Source organism: Trichechus manatus, unplaced genomic scaffold, assembly GCF_000243295.1.
Source record: "Trichechus manatus latirostris isolate Lorelei unplaced genomic scaffold, TriManLat1.0 scaffold00152, whole genome shotgun sequence".
Taxonomy (NCBI): domain Eukaryota; kingdom Metazoa; phylum Chordata; class Mammalia; order Sirenia; family Trichechidae; genus Trichechus; species Trichechus manatus.
This window is the reverse complement of record NW_004444088.1, coordinates 5,743,694-5,763,409: the sequence shown is the minus strand read 5'-3', so window position 1 is coordinate 5,763,409 and position 19,716 is coordinate 5,743,694. Positions and strand designations below refer to the sequence as shown.

The 19,716-nt window shown below is 39.4% G+C and overlaps 1 protein-coding gene across 3 annotated transcripts in view; it reads right to left on the bottom strand.

The window, feature by feature from the left end:
- IL7 (interleukin 7) overlaps positions 1-19,716 on the bottom strand; it is a 57,179-nt gene that overhangs the window by 35,770 nt on the left and 1,693 nt on the right. For 2 of the 3 annotated variants that reach the window (XM_023740305.1, XM_023740308.1), the window contains exon 1: positions 12,451-12,891. In XM_023740305.1, the coding sequence (XP_023596073.1) occupies positions 12,451-12,624 (174 nt within the window). In that variant the 5' untranslated portion in view covers positions 12,625-12,891. Of the gene's footprint in view, positions 1-12,450; positions 12,892-19,716 lie in introns of those variants that run through there. The other variant, XM_023740306.1, reaches the window with a different exon arrangement.

The window sequence follows — 19,716 nt, the reverse complement described above, 5'->3', positions numbered from 1 at the left end:
GTCCCTGTGCTGAGAAACTCCTGGAACCAGGAGACCGAGAGAGAGAAAGCTGTAACACTGAAGACTGTGAGAAGCAGAGGCAGAGAAATGGTGGTGGGAGAGACCAGCATGAGATAGCGTGGTGGGCTTCCAGCCCACAGAGTGAGAAAGCTGAGTGCCCTTGGGCAGAAGGCTTGCTGCTGGATGGAGTAGGATGCCCCCGGGCACTTGGTGGAGCTAGGTTTACTGACTCATGGTGCTGGAGCTGACGTTCGGGCTGAGGCTTACTGGTGGATTGGGTGCCTCTGGGCACTAAAAGGTAGAACTAAAGAGCTTTGTAACACTTGCCCAAGCAGGGCAGCGACTGAGGGGCCAGAGAGAGGCTTGCCTGCAGGCATGGCTGAGAAGAAGCTGTCCTGATGGAAGAACTGTATCCTGAGCATTCCTAAACCTGAATTGTAACCTGTTACTTCCCTAATAAACCCCGTAATAGTGAATACTGTCTGTGAGTTCTGTGTGGCCATTGCAATGAATCACTGAACTCAGCAGAGAAGTAGAGAGTGCCGTGGGAAGGATGGCTGGTGTCAGAATTGGAAGAGATGGCCGAGAGAGGAGGCTTGTCTGACATCCATCTCACAGGAATCAGCCTTGGACTGTTGATTTTGACTATTCCTCCTTGTAAAGTTAGAGGAGGTCAGACGCTGCCTACATGACATTGTTACATATGAATTATGCTTAGGCATAATAATTGTTTTTTGCATAAATTAATATTGTATAACATTCCAAACTAGTTCATATTAAATATCAGAAAAGTACCTGACAGTTGATTCACAGTAATTTCCCAAAGAAATAGTTGTTGACAGCAAAAAAAAATTACTTTCTAGTCAATTCAAAACAAGTTTTGAGTTCTCATTAAAATAAAGTGTTGATTTCTAACACATTTATTATTTATCAAATATTTGAAAAATTAGTATGTGCAAGGCACCTTGCTGAGCATTCTGTGGGATACAAAAATGGACCAGCCCTGAACTCTGTCCATAGATGTGTGTAGACTAGAATGAGGAAATAAGACACATTCTCAGGAAAGTACACAAGGAGCACAGAATTAAGAATCAGAGAGAGAAACCTGGTAGTCCGAAGAGGACCAATTATTTCGGACTTGGGTGCTAGGGTGGGGAGTGTGTAGTTGGTTAGGGACAGCTTCATGAGAGAAGGTGCTTTTGAGAGTAGGTAAGACTTGGACAGGTGCTAACAGAAGATAAAGATATTCTAGGAAGAAAAACAATGTAGGCAAAAGGAATATAAGACTGCCCACGTTGGAACACAGATCCAAAAAAAAAAAAAGACCCCAGATCTGTTGCCTTCAAGTTAATTCCGACTCATAGCGACCTTACAGGACAGGGTAGAACTGCCCCATAGGGTTTCAAAGGCTATCATCTTTCTGGAAGCAGACTGCCATATCCTCCTCCCACAGAGCAGCTGGTGGGTTCAAACTGACCTTCTGGTTAGCAGCCAAGCGCTTAACCACTGTGCCACCAGGACTCCTTTGCTGGAACACGGGATGCCTCAAAAGGAAGAGTGGTGAATGAGGCTGGATAAGTAGGTTGGCGTCAGATTTAAGAAGTCCTTGAATGCCATGATGAGAAGTTTGGAGAAATTCTGGTGAGCAAAGGGGGTAGTTCTCACTAAAGATATCTGTATAGAATTTTCTCGGTCAGTTCTTCTGGAAGTATCTTCTGCTCACTCAGTCCTGTTGACCGGCCTCACTATAAACTGTCAGCTCGCCCTGAAGTTTTACAGTGTAGGTGATATAAATGAGCTGTTTTCCCTCATTGCGCATGATGTTAGAATTTCTGACTTCCTCTCTGCACTTTTAGTATCAAATTCTAACTTGAAATAAATGTATACATCTCAAAATCATAAGAGGCTCTCCATTCCCTGGATTTCATTATTTTCTTCTACAAATATAATTTATTTGTGGCTTTATAACAAATATTTCTGAATAAATTTTTACCCCAGCCTGAGATTGCTAGTCCCTTGGAGACAGCTGCTGCTGCTTCTTTCTCCTCCTCCTCCTCCTCATTATTATTATTATGGTATTGTGATTGTTAAGGAGCATGACATTTGACAGAGCACTGCACATAGTAGAGGATCAATAATAATTGATGAAAGGAGGGAAATAAGGCAGGCAGGCAACAAAGGAAGGCAGGAAGGGGAAGAAGAAACAACAGAAGAAATGTTTTTTCTGTGTCTCAAAAAATTTGAACATTATCATGGAACTCAAAGATAATCCAACTCCCACATTTTATAAGGGATTGGAGAGTCTTAATGGGGTTAAATGAGCTACCAAAGTCCATAGTGTTTGCTAATAACAAAGCTAATAGCAATTTAGATCTTCTGATCCTTCACTCAGGGTCCCATATACTCAGCTGCAAATAAGTAATCTAAGTGAGGGTGTCTTAAAATATATATGTATATCTTCACATAATTGCAGAAGATTGCTTTCTTCAGCCTTAAAATCTATGTCAAATCACAGCAGCTAATACCCACAAACCTATTGTGGTAGAATTTAGATATCTGCATTTAAGATAGACTAAAAAAGTGGTACTCTTCTAATCTTTCCTCTAAATTTATGTATTCTTTCCATATGAAGGAGGGCAAATACAGAAAATGTTATCCATTGTGCCTCCCAGGTCAGTGAAATTCCTCAAAAGTAGGAAGCCCTGCTGGTTCAAATGTGGAGAGGGCAGGAGCCCTGGACAGGACATTAGTCTCCAGGTTTGGGACCTGCACCCAGGGGGCACATGTGCCCAACCCTTGACAATCTGTGATGTGTGACCACATCTGTCTGGAGAGATCACATTAAATAAGTGAAAAGAGTAGTCTTGGTTTAAAAAAAAAGTGTCCTGAATTATATAGGCTCTTTCTCTTTTAACATTCCATCAAATTATCTGCCAAAAGAGGTGAACCAAGAAAGTAATGAGAATTATCTAACGAGCATACTATCATGTAGCCATCTGTGCTCAAAAAGGAGCCCTGGTGGTGCAGTGGTTAAGAGCTCAGCTGCTAACCAAAAGGTCAGCAGTTCAAACCCACCAGCTGCTACTTGGGGAGGAAAATAAATTGGACCTACATCCAGAGTGTTTTGGTTCTCATAAAGACGGCTGGAATCCAATAACATCTAACTAGTTACAAAAATAAAATCTATCTTCCAAAAAATAAAGGTATTAGAAGAATTGACCACAATCTCTGAAGGCAATTGCAAAGAGAAAGCCTGAAAAATGTTTTCAGGATATCATAAATTGCTAAATAAGTACATAATTTCCCAAGATCAGGAGCTAACACTCACTTAAGTTTTTATTCCTTGTGTCTGTTTTGAAGTCAGTCTCATTGCTTTAGAATCACAGTTTCTAACAAACAGGAAAATAAGAATATGATCTACTCATTCAGAGCAATAGTCTTATAATCCCTTTTGCCATTTTCTGTGAAAGTTAATAAAATTAAGTAAAAGGAAGGAAAACTAGCCCATCTGTATCCTTCAACAAATGAAATACACTTGTCTGGACAACTGAGTATTTTCCACAAATTCTTGCCATTGGCATTATAATCAGCAAAATATATTAGCATATAGTTTTCAAATCTTTTTCACATAGCCACTACAGCATTTAGCACATGTGAACGTAATTTTACGAAAGCAACACAGTTGTTTTCAATGGTCCTCCAGGCACTTAGCACTGTGAATCTAAAGGGGATGAAGACATATAGGCACAGGTGCCCATTTGTTATTATCTGTAGAGTGTCTGAAACATAACTAAATTGTTTTCAGTTACATTATAACATGGCCAGTTGGCTTTTCATTTTTTGCTTAATCCAGCATCAGCACCACCGGTGAATTTGTTAGAATTACAAGGTATCGTGCCACCAGGGGAGGATTATCCCCTAGGCAAGGTAAGTTTACCACATCATCTGCAGCGAACAAGTTCACATTTTTCACCACATCCAAGATTCTGCTTCTAGGTGTAGCTGGCATCTGTCTCTCTCCCAACCCCACAGCACCTTCCTACAGAATCAAAGTCTGTTTTCAAATTTATAATCCCTGACAAGGACGGATGACCCAGTAAACAAGGTAAGCACATGTTCACTTGTGCTTACTTACAAATCTATAGTGAACAATTTCATGTTTGTGGTGAAAAACATGTGAAATGGTTCACTCAGGTAAGTAAGGAAGCCCGTGCTTACCTTGCTTACTGGGTTATGCGCCTCTGCATGCCGCAACCCAGACCTAGTGGATCAAAAACTCTGGGGACGAGGCCTGTAAATGTGTTTTAACAACCCTTCCAGATGACTTTGAAGCACACTGAAGTTATGAACCACTGCCTTGGTCCATGCGCATCGAGTTTTTCACCTAAGTTACTGAAGTTGTCTCCTGCTGTCTCCTTTCATTCACTCCTACCCCACAAATCAATTATCTACACTGTCGCCAGGAAAGTTCTAAGATACCCCGAGACTGGCCCTTAGACACCCTTCTATCATAGAACTGAAGTGACCCCCAGAGATCACCTTTCAGCCACATGGAAGATCGGCCTATGAAATAAACAGTAACGCCTGTGAGGGACATGCTGCTGAGGACAAAATGGCAGCATCTGCCGAAAAACAAAGTTAAGAGGCAGGAAGGGGCGGGAAGACTAGGTGAATGGAACCGGGGAAGCCAAAGTGGAAATGGGGAGCGCGCTAACACAGTTTGGGGATTGCAACCAGTGTCATGGAACAATCTGTGTATAGATTGCTGAATGGGAAACCGATTTGCTCTGTAAACTTTCACCTAATCCACAATAAAATATTTTTTAAAAAAGCTATAAAAACCAGGACTCTGGAAGACAGTCAAACGTTTATAGCAACCAACAGAACGTAGAATCAAGACAAAGTCAATTTCAAAACAGTAGGAAAGCTTTGTGGCTTTTTTACTGGCCCATGCCCCATCCCTTCTCAGCTCAGTGACTGACTTGAACACGGCAGCCCGCATTCCCAGAGGGGCATCCTGGCCCCTGGTTCTTGAGGACACAGACCAGATCTCACTCAGAAATTACTGAGTTTGTCTGGTGGCCACCTGAAGGACTGACCCAAAGCAGTCATCTCTGTTCCACCTCTTGTGGAACTTAATCAGGGCAGAAAAGAAGCAGGGGATACACGACAGTAATAGAAGATTCATCTTTGCTATATATGAATCGGTATAATTCCTTTTAATGGCTGAATAATATCCCCTTGTATGGCTATACCACATGGTGTTTATTCATTCATCAGTTTGGGTTTCCATTTTCTGGCTGTTATGAATGATGCTGTTATGAACATTGGTATACCAGTATTGGTGTAATTCTCTTGGGTATATACCTAAGAGTGGAGGTGATGGGTTATATAGTAATTCTACGTCATGGAGGAACTACCAAACTGTTCTCCACAGTGGCTGCGCCATTTTCCATTCCCATCATCAACATATGAAGGTTCCAGTTTCCGCACATCATCACCAACATTTGCTGTCTGCCTTGGTGTGTGTGTGTGCTTTGGGTGGAAGTTTATAAACAAATCAGGTTCTCATTCAACAATTTATGCACAAATTGTTTTGTGACATTGGTTGGAATCCCTGCGATGTATCAACACTCTCCCCTTCTCCACCCCACGTTCCCTGCTTCCATTCGTTCTGTTTTCCTCTCCCTTCCTGCCTGCTTGTTTTTGCTTTGGGCAGGTGTCATCCATTTGGTCTCATTTACATGATTGAGCTAAGAAGGACACTCCTCACGTGTGTTATTATTTGTTTTATAGACCTGTATAATCTTTGGCTGAGGAGCCCTGGTGGTTCAGTGGTGAAGAACTTGGCTGCTAATCAAAAAGTCGGCAGTTTGAATCTACCAGCCGCTCCTTGGAAACCCTGTGAGGAAGCTCTACTCTGTCCTATAGGGTCACTATGAGTCAGAAATGACTTGATGGCAACGGGTTGGAATCTTTGGCTGAAGGGTAAACTTTGGGAGTCTGGGGACCATAGTTTTGGGATTCCTCTAGTCTCTGTCAGACCAGTTAGTTTGGCCTTTTTTGAATTTGAATTTGTTCTACGTTTTTCTCCTGCTCTGTCTGGGACCCTCTATTGTGATCCCTGTCAGAGCAGTGGGTGGTGGTAGCCGGGAACCATTTAGTTCTTCTGGGCTTAGGCCGGTGGGGGCTGTGGTTCATGTGGTCCACTAGTCCTCTGGACTAACATTTACCATGTGTCTTTTGTTTTCTTCATTCTCCTTTGCTCCAGAAGGATGGGACCAGTAGATGTATCTTAGATAGCCTCTCACAAGCTTTTAAGACCCCAGACACTATCACGGAAGTCGGATGTAGAACATTTTCTTTATAAACTATGTTATGCTAATTGACCTAGATGTCCCCCGAGACCATGATCCCCAGCCCTCAGCCCATTAACTCAGTCCCTCAGAGTGTTGGATTTGTCTATGAAGTTTCTGTGACTTTGCCTTGGTCATGTGCTGACTTCCCCTATAATGTGTACTGTGAGTTTCCCTTCACCAAAGTTAGCACTTACTATCTAGTTAGTGATTTCCCCTCCCCAGCCCTCCCCTTCCTCATAAAACCATCAATGATTATTTCCTTCTGTGTGTAAACCTTTTCTTGAGTTTTTATAATAGTGGTCTCATACAGTATTTGTCCTTTTGTGATTGACTTATTTCACTCAGCATAATGCCCTCCAGGTTCATCCACGTTGTTAGATGTTTTGCGGATTCATCATTGTTCTTTATCGTTGCATAGTATTCCATTGTGTATGTACCATAATTTGTTTATTCATTCACTCATTGATGGGCACTTAGGTTATCTCCATCTTTTTGCTTTTATGAATAATGCTGCATTGAATATGGGTGTGCATATGTTTATTTGTGTGATGGCTCTTATTTCTCTAGGATATATTCCTAGGAGTGGGATTGCTGGATCATATAGTATTTCTATTTCCAGCTTTTTAAGGAAGTGTCATATTGTTTTCCACGGTGGTTGTACCATTTTACATTCCCACCAGCAGTACCTAAGAGTTCCAATCTCCCCACAACATTTGTTATTTCCTGACTTTTTAATTTGTGCCAGTAATGTTGGGGTAAGATAGTATCTCATTGTAGTTTTGATTTGCATTTCTTTAATCACTAATGATCGCCGGCATTTCCTCATCTGCCTGTTAGCCACCTGAATGTCTTCTTTGGTGAAGTGTCTGTTCATATCCTTTGCCCATTTTTAAACTGGATTATTTGTCTTTTTATCGTTACAGTGTTTTAGAGATTAGATCCTTGTCAGTTATGTCATGGCCAAAACTTTTTTCCCAGTCTGTAGGTTCTCTTGTTACTCTTTTGGTGAAGTCTTTTGATGAGCGTTAAGTGTTTAATGTTTAGGAGATCCCAGTTATCTAGTCTCTCTTCCGGTATTTGTACATTGTTAGCTATGGTTTGTATCCTATTTATGTCATATATTAGAGTCCTAGCATTGTCTCTATTTTTTTTCCATGATCTTTGTAGTTTTAGGTTTTATATTTAGGCCTTTGACCCAATTTGAATTTGTTTTAGTGTATGCTGTGAGATATGGATCTTGTTTCATTTTTTGTTACAGATGGACATCCAATTTTGCCAGCACCATTTGTTAAAGAGACTGTCTTTCCCATTTAATGGACTTTGGGCCTTTGTCAAAGATCAGCTGATTGTAGGTACATGGATTTACATCTGAGTTCTCAATTCTGTTCCATTGGTCTATGTGTCTGTCATTACACAATTACCAGGCTGTTTTGACTACCATGGCTGTTCTGAGATCAGGTAGTGTGAGCCTCCTACTTTGTCTTCTTCAATAATGCTTAACTTATCTGGGGTCTCTTTCCTTTCCATATAAAGTTAACGATTAGTTTTTTCATCTCTGTTGTCTGCCTTTTGATTATGATCATCCTAGTGGGTGTAAACTGGTATCTTATTATGGTTTTGATTTGCATTTCCTTAATTACTAATGACTTTGAGCATCTTTTAAAGTATTGAGTAGCCTTTTGTATACTTTCTTTGGAGAAACGTCTATTCAAATCTTTTGCCCACTTTTTAATTGTCTTATATCGTGGAGTTGTGGGGGTTCTTTATATATTCTGGAGACTAAGCTCATATCAGATATGTGGTTTTCAAAAATATTCTCTCATTCTGTGGGCTGTCTTCTCATTTCCTTGATAGTATCCTTTGAAGCACAAAAGTTTTTAATTTTAATGAAATGCAATTTTTCTTTTGTTACTTATCCTTTTGGTGTAATCAAAGAATCCATTTCCAAATCCAAAATCAGGAAGATTTACTCTTATGTTTCCTTCTAAAAGTTCTATGGTTTTAGCTCTTATATTTAGGTTGTTGATTCATTTTGAGTTAATTTTTGTATATGGTGTCTTGAAGGGTGTCACATACTTTTGCATACGGTATTGCCCTGCACCTTTTGTTAAAGAGACTATTCTTTCCTCATTAAATGGACTTGGCACCATTGACAAGAAAATCACTTGACCATGGATGTATGGGCTTATTTTTGGACCATCAGTTCTAGATTGTTTTGGGTAGCATTAACATCTTAACAATATTAAATAGCCCAATCCATGAACATGGGATATCTTTCCATTTAAGTCTTTTTTTACTTTCTTTCACCAGTGTTTTATAGTTTTCAATGTACAAGTTTTCACCTCCTTGGTTAAATCTATTACTAGGTATTCTATTCTTTGAGATGCTAGAGACTTATGAGGATAACCTAATGAAAGAGGAGTGCCAGGAACATTGAAATTGTGCCTGGACAGACGAATTGTAGAAGAAGGAGACTGTGAGCTGGACAAATGTTTAGGATACTGTTACAATCACCAGATAAGGTCCATAAGGGAATAAGGAGATAGAATAGAGTTGCAGAAGAAAATAGAAGTGATGTGAACTACAGCATAGAATCAAAATAAAGCCAGGGTAAATATGAGACTCCTTCTTTCTACCTATCTCAGAGGAAAGGAAGGTTCTCTTTCTACATGGCCTGCTAACTATGGAGTATAGAGTCCTAAAATTACCTGCCTTGCCTACTTTGAAGGCAGTATAAAGAAGTAATAATGAGGGCAATCTCTGGAACCAGACTGCTTGGGTTTGAATCCCATCTCTGCCACTTGTCTGCTGTATGATTCAAGTCTCAGTTTCCCCACTACATAGAGTTATTGTAGAGATTATAGGAATTAATACATGGAAAGGGCTCACAGCAGTGCTGGCACATAGTAAGCACCCAATAAGAGATGTTGTGAAGCTTAAATAAGATAATGTGTATGAATCTATTTTGTAATGTTTACTACTGTTGTTATTTTTTATTATAGTGATGTAGGTATCCCTTACCCCCTTAGATTATAAGGTCTAGAAGAGTAGAAGAGTAAGTACTATTACTCTTCCTTTAATAAGGCACATTGTTCATAGTAAATGCTTAAAAAGTCATGTTTTAATTAAATGACACTTTTATGATCAATTCAGTAATAGCTTTTGGTTACGTTTAGAATAAAGTCTAAAGACTATCACATATCATTCAAGACGACTCAAAATCTTGCTATAACATATATATCCACCTGAGTCTTCCACCATGTCAGTGGTCTTCAAAGTGCAGTCCACAATGGACAATCTACTGTGGCATGGGAGGAAAATATTAGAAATTCTATACCTCTGTCTAGTTTTTATCTCATCTCAGTAAATTTTCATTTTTTGTGTGTATCATCATTAATGTATAAAAAATTACCATGGAAGAACTATAATATATGAATAAATACTAACTGTATATTGGAAATGCAGACTCAGAAAATTTTACTGAACAGGTACACTATCAAAAAAGTTTGGAAGTCAGCACACCATGCCACAACAAAGGAGCCCTGGAGGTGCAACAGTGAAGTGCTTGGCTGCTAACTGAAAGGTTGGAGGTTCGAACCCACCCAGTGGCTCCATGGGAAAAAGACCTGCTGATTTGCTCCCGTAAAGATTACAGCTTAGAACACCCTATATGGCAATTCTACTCTGTCAGATTGAAATAGACTTGAGGGCACCTAACAAAAACAACAATCCCACAACATGATCTCTTTCCTTGGGCCAAGCTGATTTACTCAACTACTCTTAGAACACAGTTTATATCTCTTGGCCTCCAAGTCTAGCTCACAATCAGTCTGTTTCTTTGAAGCGACAGTGGGGCAGCCACCCTTCCTGCTCTTCAGATTGCAACTTGCCTTCTTCACCACCAAGCCTTAACCATCGCCAGGATGTAAGCTTCCAAAAAGAAGGATCAGTATCTGATTTATCGTTGTATCCACCCTCACCACCCAACGCTCCCCATGCAAAAGGGTGTTCCATAGCAATTTGCACATTACAGGCCCCAAATAAACATTTTCTGAACGAATAATCGAACACAGAGACTGCTGCTGGGAGGCAGGAGAGTATGGTGGTTAAGAGAAGAGGCTTGGATCCCGGCTCTGCCACAGACAAACCAGGCAACTCTGGGCCTGAGATTCTTTGTGAAACGGAGGCAGGAACAGTACCTCTCTCATAGGTGTGTCATGAGGATTAAACTAGCTAATACAAGGAAAGTACTTAGACCATAACACCAAACCAAAAACCAAACCTGTTGCTGTTGAGTCGATTCCAACTCATGGCGACCCTACAGGACAAACTAGAGCTGCCCCCATAGGGTTTCCAAGCAGCGGTTGGTGGATGCGAACGGCCAGCCTTTTGGTTAGCAGCTGAGTGCTTAACTACTCGGCCACCAGGGCTCCAGACCATAAGAAGCACCCTATAAATATTTGTCTTATTATGATCACCCTAACTTTCCTTCTCTATGTGTCTTATCTTCCCAAGTAAATTCTAAATCTTTGAAACTCAAATATTTATTTGTGTGATGGCTCTTATTTCCTATTGTTTCTATTATAATGCAAGCGCTTAATAGATATTCAACACATATTTACAAAATGAAATAAAAACAAACAGTCACATAAATGTCTACTTTAATAGGCATAGTTTTTAGAACTTAAAAAGTACTTAATATGTTTCTTGCTATGTTTCAGTGTTTTTAAAAAATTGAAATGTTAGGGTTGGTGAAAGAGACCTTGACTTAAAGTTTAAGTCTTGGTTTTGGTCGTTAGTGATCAAACGCTTTGAGCATCAATTTCTCCATCTTTAACAGGAATTTAACATGAGACTTAGGCACAGTAACGTGTGTAAAGCATTCAGAACACGCGGAGTGACTGTCCTACCAGCTTTGTTGACATAAATAATTCTTTATTATTTGCTTTCTCCTCCTTTCAAATTTAACACTTTCTATCTACAGACAACATTTTTAAGATTATCATGGCACCGTTCACTTAATTAGTTTATGTAACCTTCCATCTTTTGTGAATTAATCTCCTTAAGAAGAGTAGTCATATTTTACGTGATCTCATTATTATCCTTGCTGTTGGTGCTGTTATGTGTCTTAATGAGTTAAACTCCTCTACATTTGCAGAAAAATGAGCTATGAGTTTGGTGGATAAAGCTCTCCTTCTTCTGAATTACCCATAGTATCTTTTTTTTTGGCAGAGTTTTACACAATACAATAAGTTATAAATGTTGTTGAACTGATAATATTAGTTCATTCTCTGAACAGATAATAGGTAATTATCCTGACCCCAGAAGTTTAATTTAGCAGTATCCATTTACTGTAGACAAAACTATAGCATGAACTGTAAAATGCAGGCAATTACCCTTCAGTGTGCACTTCTTTTTTTTCCCTCGTCAGTGGGTGAAATTAGAGGTCTGTGATACAGTGGTCACTATCACCTTGTATTTCCCATACCCCCCACAAAAGGTATCACACTACATTTCCCAAGGTATCATGCCACTTCAGTGTGAGTATGTGCTGGAGACAGTGGGGTTGAAGAAGGGGACAAATTAGACAATTTCTCCCATTTTATGAACATTTGAGAAAGTTTTCCTTTGCCATTTGAGGTTTTATTCTGATTGAATTATCACTGAAATCAACATGTACCATTGTGACATAGCTCTAAAACCTTAAAAAAATTAAGTCAGTAAATCACACATATAAACATATATTTACATATATATGCGTATGTATATATATAGGCACACATAGACACATAGTCAGATAAAATAGAATAAGTACACATCTCTTTACATGCCACTATTTTCATGTTGTACCCTGCTGCTTTCCCACTCCTGATGGACTGCTTCTATAGGGACCAGCACGGTAAAGGAGAGGTAAAGAAATGCAGGCAGGAGGATGAATTACGCTTTCAAAATTTTGATAATGAAGAGAAATAGGACTAAAATGGATAGCTGTGGATATTTTAGGATCTAAGAGAGAATTATTTTTAAAGGGCACTAAATAACAAAAGTTCTAATTGCAAATTATCCCAAGGAAAATAAAACAAGCACGTACCAATCTATTGATGCTGATCATCAGAACCTTCTCATATTCATTGCCTTTTCTACCTTCAATATCACAGTCAGACGATGCTGCTGGCAACAGAACAAGGATCAGGGGAGGAATTCCAAAGATATACCTAAAAGAAACTAAATCCAACATTAAATAAGAATAAGCTAAGGTTATCATGTCATATTATATTGGATTGTGTTGTTTCAATTGGCTTGACCACTTATTTCTAACACATTTTTAAAAATACATCTCACTTTTTGGATAGTAGTCGGGGGAGAACACTAGAAATGAACATTATATAACAACAAAGTGGGACACTGTTTTGGAGTTTAGGTTTCTTTCATGTTTTTATTTAGAAATTATTCTCTGGGAAGTGCAGAATAGGTCTGATGAAGCAGAGACTGATTCTGAAAAGCACTCTAGAGGTATATCCACTCAACCAGTTACCATCAAGTTGATTCCAATTCATGGCAACCCCATGTGTGTCAGAGTAGAACTGTGTCCATAGCGTTCTCAATGGCTGATTTTTCAAAAACAGGTCACCAGACTTTTCTTCCAAGGCACCTCTGTATGGACTCAAACCTCCAGCTTTTAAGTTAGCAGCCAAGTGTGCTAACCATTTGCACCACCCAGGGACTCAGGGATATAATGATGGTTGTTTATTGAACCCATGTTGAACATACCTGTCAGAAAAGATATCCAAAGAAACTACAAGTAAACAAGCTGCACATTGTTGAAATTTTACAATCTATGGCATGTAAATGTGTGTTTACGTAAAATTTGACAAAGTCCACGTGTCCAGTTGCTTTCTGGCCACCGTGGAGGCAACACTGCATTGTACTGCATTGTGATTACATTCTCTTTCTTTAACGATGAACCTTAAACTCTTTACCCTTCCCAAAACTGTGACAAAGCTTCCATTTATATTTCAGGATCCCTTTACCTATCTCAGTGCCCTGGTGGTGCAGTGGTTAAGGGTCAGCTGTTAACGAAAAGGCTCCATGGGAGAAATACGTGGCAGTTTGCCTCTGTAAAGATTTACGACTTCACCAAAAAAGTAATAAAAGAACCTACAGACTGGGAAAAAAAATTTTGGCTATGACAAATCCAACAAAGGTCTAATCTCTAAAGTCTACAGGAAAATCCAACATCTCTACAACAAAAAGACAAATAATCCAATTAGAAAATGGGCAAAGGATATGAACAAGCACTTCACCAAAGAAGAAGACATTCGGGCAGCTAACAGACATAAGAGGAAACGCTTGCGATCGATAGCCATTAGAGAAATGCAAATCAAAACCACAATGAGATACCATCTCACCCCAACATTATTGGCACAAATCAAAAAATCAGAAAATAACGAATATTGGAGTGGCTGCGGGGAGAATGGAACTCGTATGCACTGCTGGTGAGAATGCAAAATGGTACAACCATTCTGGAAAACGATATAGCTCTTCCTTAAAAAGCTAAAAAAAGAAATACCAGATGATCCAGCAATCCCACTCCTAGGAATATATCCTAGAGAAATAAGAGCTATCACACGAATAGACATACACACACCCACATTCATTGCAGCGTTATTCACAGTAGCAAAAAGATAGAAACAACCTAAGTGCCCATCAACAGATGAATGGATAAACAAACTATGGTACATACACACAATGGAATACTATGCAACGATAAAGAACCATGATGAATCTGTGAAACTTCTCACAACATGGATGAATCTGGAAGGCATTATACTGAGTGAATTCAGTCAATACAAAAGGACAAATATTGTATGGGACCACTATTATAAAAACTCAAGAAAAGGTTTATACATGAAAAGAAACAATCTTTGATGGTTACGAGGAAGAGGGGGGTGGGGAGGGAAAAACACTAAATAGACAATAGATAAGTGGTAACTATGGTATACAATACACAATACTGAGGAAGCGAGCACAACTTGACCAAGGTAAGGTCACGGAAGCTCCATAGATACATCCAAACTCCCTGAGGGACCGAATTGCTGGGCCTAGGGCTGTGGGGACCATGGTCTCAGGGGAACATGTAGCTTAACTGGCATAACATAGTTTATAAAGAAAATGTTCTACATCCTACTTTGGTGAGTAGTGTCTTGGGTCTTGAAAGTTTGTGAGCGGTCATCTAAGATACTCCACTGGTCTCACCCTGTTGGGAGCAAGGAAGAATGAAGAAAACCAAAGACACAAGGGAAAGATTAGTCCAAAGGACTAACAGACCACAACTACCACAGCCTCCACCAGACTGAGCAACTAGATGCTGCCCGACTGTCACCACCGACTTCTCTGACAGGGATCACAACAGAAGGTCCTAGACGGAGCTGGAGAAAAATGTAGATCACAATTCTAATTCACAAGAAAAGACCAGACTTTCTGGTCTGACAGAGACTGGAGAAACCTCGAGAGTATGGCCCCTGGACACCCTTTTAGCTCAGTAATGAAGTCACTCCTGAGGGTCACCCTTCAGCCAAAAATTAGACAGGCCCATAAAACAAAATGAGACTAAAGGGACACACCAGCCCAGTGGCAAGGACAAGAAGACAGGAGGGGACAGGAAAGCTGGTAATGGGGAACCCAAGGTTGAGAAAGGAAGAGTGTTGACATGTTGTGGGGATGGCAACCAATGTCACAAAACAATATGTGTATTATTAAATGAGAAACTAATTTGCTCTGTAAACCCTCATCTAAAATACAATTTAAAAAAATTAAAAAATTAAGTAGGAGGAAAAAAACTGACAGCCTTGGAAACTCTACAGGGCAGTTCTACTCTGTCCTGCAGGGTTGCTATGAGTTGACATCTACTCGATGGTAATGGTTTGGTTTTTCTTCTGTGATTAAGAGTACAAACCACACTCCTTCAAACCCAAGGATCTAATATTATGCCCACGGCCTAGAGATTTAAGTGTATCATTGTTGTTTTTGTTGTTATTTGTGGACGAGTCGATTCCAACTCATGGTGACCCCACGTGTGGAGATCTGTCTTCCAAGGTGCCGCTGGGTAGGTTGAAACAGTCAACCTTTTGGCTGATAATCGGGGCTTAAATGTTTGCACCACCCAAGGACTCCAAGTATATTATAAAGTTCCCAGTAACATTTTCATCTGTTATATCACCTGTCTTATAAAAAAGTCAGTAGCAATTCCCCGTCTATTAAGTGCTATTAGTGACCCACATTTTTACAAATAAAGTAGACCAGGTAGCGGATATGGGAACAAAGATAAATCCTACCTCTCATCTTCAAATGTGACTGACACTTGGCATATTAAGAAAACCAAAACTCCAGGAGTGAGACATGGAATCTATTCCTAGCTCTGCTGCTAAGTGTCTACATACATGACTATGGAAAATTCCCTTAGGAAATTAATAATGATGGTAAGTTATCTTTAATGGTGTATCTACCATGTGCCAGGTATTGTTAGGTGCCTTATACACATTATTTCTATGTATAATCTTGCAAGTTATTCTTTTTGTAACACACAGATCAGAGCGGCGTATCTGGATTCTAATCCAAGTTTGCTGACTCACCAGAATTGGATCAGGAATGGCCATAATCTTTGGATACCATGTAGTCACATGTAATGATACAGTTCAGCCTCTGTCTCTTCTACTGCTTTTCCTTCATTCTGAAGGTCCTCAAACAATAATCAACTGCTAATTACAGGTAGTCCCTGACTTACCACAGAGTTCTGTTCCAACAACTGTCATAAATCTGTTCTGATATAAGTTGAACACCTCATTTTTTTATTATTATTGCCTTTTATTATCAGTGTCTTTATAAATCCGATCTTTATTTGTCTTTGACGGTTGGCATGAGAATGATAATATCAGCAAATTACGTGCTGCAACATTTTATGTGGTACATATTACTAGTGATAAAATGAACAGGAAAAAAAAAAAAAAGGACGGTTGTTAAGTGCAGTTTGTCTTAACTCGAATACGTCCAAAGTCAGGGACTACCTGGATTTCCTAGGTTCTGATTTTGTAATCAGACTTGTATAAATTGTACCGAACCCAACTATGTTCTCAGTCATCTTAACGCTGGTGGCATAGCGGTTACGAGTCCAGCTGCTAACTAGAAGATCGACAGTTCGAATCCACCTGCTGCTCCTTGGAAACCATATGGGGGCAGTTCTGCTCTGTCCTCTAGGGTGGCTATGAGTCAGAATCAACTTGACAGCACCGGGTGTGTTTGATTTTGGGTTTAAAGGCATACTTTGGGAGGAGTGGACGATGAAAGAAAGGGCGTACAATTTGAAATGAGTTTTAAGGAGAATATAATAAAATAAATACTAGTATGAAAGAAAGAGCTTTTTCCTCCCTATACAAATTTTATTTCAAAGTTTCACTTTTATGTTTTAATAAATGATGTTGTTTTATTTTTTTATGAGCACGGGTTGTTCTGTCCTTTTCGCCTAGTTTTCAGAAATTGTTAACTGCCATTAGGTCAGCCTCCAACTCATGGCCACCCCATGCACCATGAGACTGGATTATTGCCAGCCACAAGATTTCCACAGGCTGATTTTCAGAAGTAGATCAACAAGCCTTTCTTTCCTAGTCTGTCTTAGTCTGGAAGCTCTGATAAAACCTGTCCAGCACACCCACTGACAGACAGTGGTAGCTGTGCTTGAGGTGCATTGGCTGGGAATCAAACCCATGTCCTGCAGGGAAGGCAAGAATTCTACCACTGCCTTCAATAATTAGTGCTCCCAAAATTCACGTCATCCTACTTATTCATTGGGTGGCATCTTATGAATGCTTTCAAATCATGGTTTGGTGAAAAACTAAGTCGTGTCTTATAACTAAACAAAGCCATGTGTTATAACTAGATTCTCAACTCTAAAACACAATTTGCCCTGTCTGAGAGAAAAAGCGTCTCTTGTCACCCCTGTTGTTGAAGAACGTTAGCCCCAGGATAAACTTGTTATTATTGTTATGCGTTGTTGAGTTGATTCTGACTCAGAGCGACCCTATAGGACAGAGTAGAACTGCCTCATAGGGTTTCCAAGGCTGTAAATCATTAAGCAAGAAGAATGTCACATCACCTTTCTCCTGTGGAGCAGCTAGTGGGTGCCAGCCACGCCCAGATATACTAGGGCAGTGCAAAGCACAGAGGGTTTGGAGTATGGAGATTGGGATTTTTGTCTTGGTATAACAATGGGCTATGTGACTAAGTGAATAGCAGAAGCTCTTTTGACCTGATTTCTAAAACAAGAAAATTTTAGATTAAAAGAGCTCTTAATGTGTCTCCCAGCTCTCAAACACCTTAATTCTAAGAATCTACATGGCCATCCAAGTATAGGAACTCTTTAGTTGTGAAGTTGCCTCAGGGACAATGCTGCAAGCACCCACAACACCTCACACCCACTTCTCCCAGGTGCCTGGCTCCCTCACTAATGGCTTGCAGTTTAGTCTGTAATTGAAGTCTTCTCCACACACCACAAAGAGAGCGGCTAGTTGGAGGGTGCCTTTCTACATTGTTGACACAATGGGAAAGAGACTCTACTTTTTTTTGCTTTTGTCTCATGCTATATAGGGACCCACCCCTTCTCCTCCCGTGAACTTTTCATTAGGTTACAGAGAAGTCAAACCATAAGGCATAATGCAAGGCAAGCTTGGGCTTGAGGAATTGTCTTTAGATCTCCTGAGGGGACTGAAACTGGAGAATTTGTTTTCAGTAGGGAATTTGGTTAAACCAGAATAATGGTCGGCTAAAACTGCTTGTTGGTTTTTAATTTAAGCCAAACAATACATTCAATCCTCAGCTTCTTAAATTATGGGGTCAGAGTGAACATAAATAAATTAGTTTTTACAGTTTATCAAGTCCATCCCATCATCAGTCTTTAAGACCCATGAATGTACACTGACTGTCCATTATACACGTTACAGAGACTATTTTCAGGGAATTAAAAGTGAAATGATCAAAAGATATTCAGGATGGAATGGAAGACATTAATTGAATAGGTAAGACTTGGATTTCATACTTTTAATACAAATACTTGTTAAAATCACATAGATGAATACAAAAAGTTAAACTAATAAACAGTGAAAATAACCATATATTACATAGAAATTAATTTTTAAGGTTATAAAAATGAATTTGATTATGTTCAGATGAAGAGGCCTAATATTTGCTACAATCAGTATTAAGATTGAACTAAAAATTCTTTCCACAAATGCCATGATAAACACTTAAAGAAATTTCTGTAGCCATTCATGTTGACATATGCAATATTTCATTTGATTCCATAACCTCTTCATGAGGTAAGTGCAATGAATTATTAACATTTTACAGATGGAGAATCTGGGGCACAATGAAATCCCCCCCATATAATGTTTCTAGCAAGAGCTAGGATTCAGATATAGGACTCTCAGGTTGAAGAGTACAGAAACCGAGCTCTTAGCCACTGAGCTATATGGCTTCAACTGTGTATGTGTTGTCAAATGGAATGTGGAAAGTACTCCCCGGCTGAGCTCTGAAACTACGTATTATACACTCTTATTTCAGAAAAAAATAAAATAAAACAAAGACACTAAGCATTGACTCTCGTTACACTAGCTGATATATCCGGGATGGACCTGAAGAAACTCTCCCATGTACAAGTACGAATATGACATCATGTAAATTGATCCGATGAGAGAAGCTTTTCCATATCTGTTTAAGATACTTAAACATTGCTGTGGTGCCATGTGTGATTCTCCTTTATACCTGCGTAGTCTCTCTAATCTCTCTCTTTTTTACTATTCTATGTTTCCATCTTCAAATATGATTACTTAAAGCAGATAGCACAGCTGAGGTCGTCAACTACTTCAACTCCCAAAAGAAGGAACGAAATAAAAGGGTAAACTGTAAACCCATTCACAAATTTCTAGTGAAATCTCTTGGAACAAAATGCAGACAGCCACCCCCGATAATCATTATTATTAGACGTTTAGAATTCTAGTATTTTGTTTGCTGATAGAAATTTACGGTGCATTATTAACGTAGATATACTTAAGTAATAAAAGTTCCTTGTTAATAATGCACACCTTAATTTCCTTTTCATGCTTTCCCTCTCCACATTACATAAGAGCTGATACAAGCATTAGAACTGGGAGTCCAGAAAGAAGTTATTGCAGGAGAACCACGGGCATTGTAAGAGAAAGAGAAATATGCTCAATCTCTAATTCTATCTGAATCCCCTGGAGGACATCCATTACAAACCTTCCATAATCCACTGTCTTCAATACTCCTCCTCTCCCCGTTTTTTTTT